The 3,989-nt window shown below is 43.2% G+C and overlaps 1 protein-coding gene across 3 annotated transcripts; it reads left to right on the top strand.

Annotated features, from left to right (window-relative positions):
• Positions 1-1,187: 1,187 nt before the first annotated feature.
• Positions 1,188-3,856, top strand: LOC119483453 (gamma-glutamylaminecyclotransferase B-like). 3 transcript variants are annotated; one of them, XM_037761552.1, is made up of 3 exons: positions 1,188-1,566; positions 3,125-3,218; positions 3,315-3,856. In XM_037761552.1, the coding sequence occupies exons 1-3, from the start codon at positions 1,564-1,566 to the stop codon at positions 3,611-3,613; spliced, it is 396 nt and encodes a 131-aa protein (XP_037617480.1). In that variant the 5' UTR covers positions 1,188-1,563; the 3' UTR covers positions 3,614-3,856. The 3 variants fall into 3 exon arrangements, with proteins under 3 accessions (XP_037617480.1, XP_037617478.1, XP_037617479.1); XM_037761550.1 differs by having other exon boundaries at positions 1,203-1,566; positions 3,125-3,856; XM_037761551.1 differs by lacking the exon at positions 1,188-1,566 and adding an exon at positions 1,590-1,612 and having other exon boundaries at positions 3,125-3,856.
• The last annotated feature ends 133 nt before the right edge of the window (positions 3,857-3,989 follow it).

Genomic DNA, 3,989 nt, shown 5'->3' with positions numbered 1-3,989 from the left:
CGTAATCGACAAATCAGCGGAGTGATGTGTCGGTCACGAACGAGCCTGTTCAAAGAGCCGGCTCTTTTAAGTGAACGATAAGAGCCGGCTCCCGTCCGAGAGCCGTTTTTTTTTTTTTTCCTTTAATAATTCCAGGCAGAATGATAGGACGATCTTCTCCGCGCCACGGGGGCACTCCATGCACTGATGGTACGTGTCCACAGGCTCCGTGCTTTCCACGCTTCCCATTCGTTGTCTATGTAAGCAGCTGCGCAATGCATTCTGGTAGCGTGGGGTCACGACGCCCGCTTCTTATTTGCATAAAGTTGAGGGATAGTCTACTTCATGCAGATCACGGGCCTCCGACGCGACTCGCCGCCTCCCGAGAATCTTTTAAAATAAATGTTGTCGACCAAAAATAAAGACAGATTCAGCAACTGCGTGGATTATTTCTCGCCTCAAATGTTCTCAGAAACACATTTCGGTGAACTATTTTCGTGAAATAAGAGAAGAAAGTTTCCAAACGAGCCTCCATACTGTTTCCGGTTTGAAAGCTAGGAGCAGGAGCCAACGGAGGGAAAGCGTTCGTCCAATCAGGAGCCTAGTGCCTTGTTTCTAGGGACAGCCCACCAAGCGTCCAATGCTGGGAAGCGGTAAAAAACGCCCCCGTGGACACGTACCATGACTGTGACTGAATGTTGTGTTAATGACGTCTGTGCCACCAATCAGGTGATGAACAGACAAGGATCATACCATCAAGCGGGGAGAGGCGGAGGTGCGCGGCGTGCTTACTGTCTACAGTTACAGAGCAGGAGGGAGAGGAGGAGAGAAAGAGAGAGAGGAGTGCGGTGCGCAAATAGCAGAAAAGATGAGCGACAGTCGGAAACGAAGCAGCATGTAAAATTAATGTATTCTGGAAATTATAAGGTTAAGTATAATTATATTGAATAATTTAAGAGATACATGTGCACACATACTAATTATGGGTCAAAACAGCGCTAAATTTGGCTGAACTATAAAAGGCAGAAGTGGTAAAATGAAGAGCCGTTTAGGAGCCGAAAGAGCCGGCTCTTTTTGGTGAGCTTAGCCAAATGATCTGGCTCACTAAAAAGAGCCGGAATTCCTATCGCTACAATCAGCGTCTACCTCTACTGGTGGTGCCTTCAAATGCAACTCGTGAACTCGTACATTATGACACCGCTGCTAAGCAACGGCAATATTAACGATACTGTAGGGCATCTAGAAGCCACAGAGGCTAACAGCGAGAAAGTGGGCGACACAATGCAGGAAATGCAAAGGAATAATCACGGAGGGAAACAAGGTCAACAACTCGCGAAATCGGAGCTTTCAGAAACTTTGCACTTACGAGGTCGTGAATACCACAAGAGGTTTGGAGTTCATGAACCCGATAAACACGACAACATTGAAGGCACCATCAATCACTGCCTAAATTAACCAATCAAAACACCGAAGGCTGCGAGCACTAGCCAATCAGAGGGAGAAGAGGGCGGGTGTTGCCTTCACGTATCTCAAACCGATTTCTTCTTTCTTTATAATATTGCTAGGAGCCGTCATCTTCATCACATGGTAAGACTGGACTCCATTTACTGTTTTGCATTGCAAAATAGTTAATGTATGCGCCTTAAACCTGTTTTTTCCTTGTTTGTGCTTGACAGCTAGTTGGCCAGCTGCGAGCTTATGCTTAGTTTCTCAAATGTCTTTAAAATGTACTTTAAAAGAACAAAATGCATACTGAACTCTGGACATACTGGGAACACTGTGACACATGGGCATATTTCTCCAGTGTCCCTGTACTATATTAGTACAGTATATTATACTGTTGGAAGTATTGACTTGCCAGAACTGGATCCAAACTGGATTACTATTACATTTATTATTAGTAGTAGTATTTATTATTATTATTACTATTTTATTTATTTTTCTTTATAGCTTATTTTGTATACTGTATATTGGTAGAATTTCAACTTCTTTTTTATTCTTGTTTTATTCTAACGTTTTTAATCTATTCTTTGTTATTTACTGTTTACTTGTACCATCAAAACCAAAGCAAATTCCTAGTGTATACCTCTTACACCTGGCAATAAACACGATTCTGATTCTGATTCTGATTCTGATACAAATTGCACTTGTTGGATGAAAGTACCTCCAGGCAAGTACTATACTTAAATTGACAATTTTAAGGTACTTTTTCTTAACTTTTTGTAGACAAAATATAATTACCAAATTGATTATGATGTAGTATTAATGAAGAGTATATTTAATAGAATTATCTCCACCTTTACAAGCTGCAGCATTAAAGTGATGCATTCATAAGTATAATCCAATTATATGATATTACTGTGGAATGGGCCATTCTGCATTTACTTTTAGTGACATCTTGAATGCAGGACTTTTAGTTGTAACACTTCTTCCACCACTGGTGTTTACTATGTAGTTGAAGGACCTTTCCCAGCTTCAATGATCTGAAAACAAACAGTGTGTTTCAGAGGTTATCTCTGATAGTGAATTAATTATTGAGCCGATGTACTTTGTGACAACAAAGTACAAAGAGCGTCAATGAAAGCAGAGACACTCCCTATTATTCAAAGGTGTTCTTTTATTATGACGTTGGCAAAGCTTCTCAGACCAGTTCTACAGGTGCGGTCTCTCAACACACTGAAAAAGAATACACAGTTGATTTCACCGCTCACACGCAAGAAAAGTTTAATAGAGTCAATTTAGAACCTAACCTGCATGTCTTTGGACTGTGGGGGGAAACCGGAGCACCCGGAGAAAACCCGAGTTAGCAAGGGGAGAACATGCAAACTCCACACAGAAGGGCCCCAAGCCAGATTTGAACCTGCGACCCTCTTCACGCACTGTGAACGAGGACCAGTTTGTTTTGATGCAAAGATTTGTACATTAGGAGTAATGTAGCACAACGTGGAAGCGAAAGCAGTAGTGATAAATAGTCGTGTTCTCAGTATTGATCAAAACAGACCGACAGAAGAACATGTCAGCCTGCCGCGCCGCGAAGCTTTCGAATACCTTCGACCATTTCTCTCTGAAGCTTCAAAGAGACATGTTAACAGGTTGCTCAGCCAGCTGTATTTAAACACTTCTTCCTCCTCGCTGTATTTTACAGGTGTCCTCCTGCATCCACATGGCTCGTGTCTTCGTCTATGGCACCCTGAAACAGGGGCAGCCCAACTACTACCGCATGTTTGACAGCGCCAATGGTAAGGCAGAGTTCCTCGCCTCGGCCTGCACCGTCCAGAAATACCCGCTAATCATCGCCAGCAAGTACAACATCCCTTTCCTCCTCAACATCCCAGGCCGGGGTCACCGAGTCCGAGGAGAGATCTACAAAGTGGACGACAAGATGCTGGAGTTCCTGGATGACTTTGAAAGCGTTCCCAGCATGTACCAGCGGACGCAGGTGCAGCTGGAGGTGGAGGAGTGGGTGGGGAAGACGGAGGGTGAGGAGAGGCCGGCGGCGGGGAGCATCACGGAGGCGTTTGTGTACAACACGACGACGTACCAGCCCGATTGGCCCTCACTGCCCAGCTACGAGAGCTATGACTCAAATGGAGATCACGGGCTCCAGTACGCGATCAGAGAAGGACGAGACTGAGAAGAAGGGCAAATCCAGAGTAGATAGCAAATATGAGTCACTAAGTTTTCCTGTCTTCTACCTCTATACAAATCAGCTTCCGTATATTGAAGAAAATCACGCTTGAATCGATTAGTCGTCAAGTATTTAATTAATCAACAACTACTATTGATAATCGATTAATCAGTTTGAGTCTAAATTCTCTGATTCCAGCTTCTTAAATGTGAATATATTCTGGCTTCTTTCCTCCTCTGTGACAGTAAACTGAATATCTTTGGACAAAACAAGACATTTGAGGACGTCATCTTGGGCTTTGGGAAACACTGAGCCACATTTTTTTACATTTTATAGACCAAACAACTTATCGATTAATCAAGAAAATAATCGTTAGTTGCAG

The sequence above is a fragment of the Sebastes umbrosus genome, chromosome 24 (assembly GCF_015220745.1).
Source record: "Sebastes umbrosus isolate fSebUmb1 chromosome 24, fSebUmb1.pri, whole genome shotgun sequence".
In the NCBI taxonomy this organism is placed as follows: domain Eukaryota; kingdom Metazoa; phylum Chordata; class Actinopteri; order Perciformes; family Sebastidae; genus Sebastes; species Sebastes umbrosus.
The sequence above is the reverse complement of the archived record's forward strand: the minus strand, read 5'-3'. Positions and strand labels throughout refer to the sequence as shown.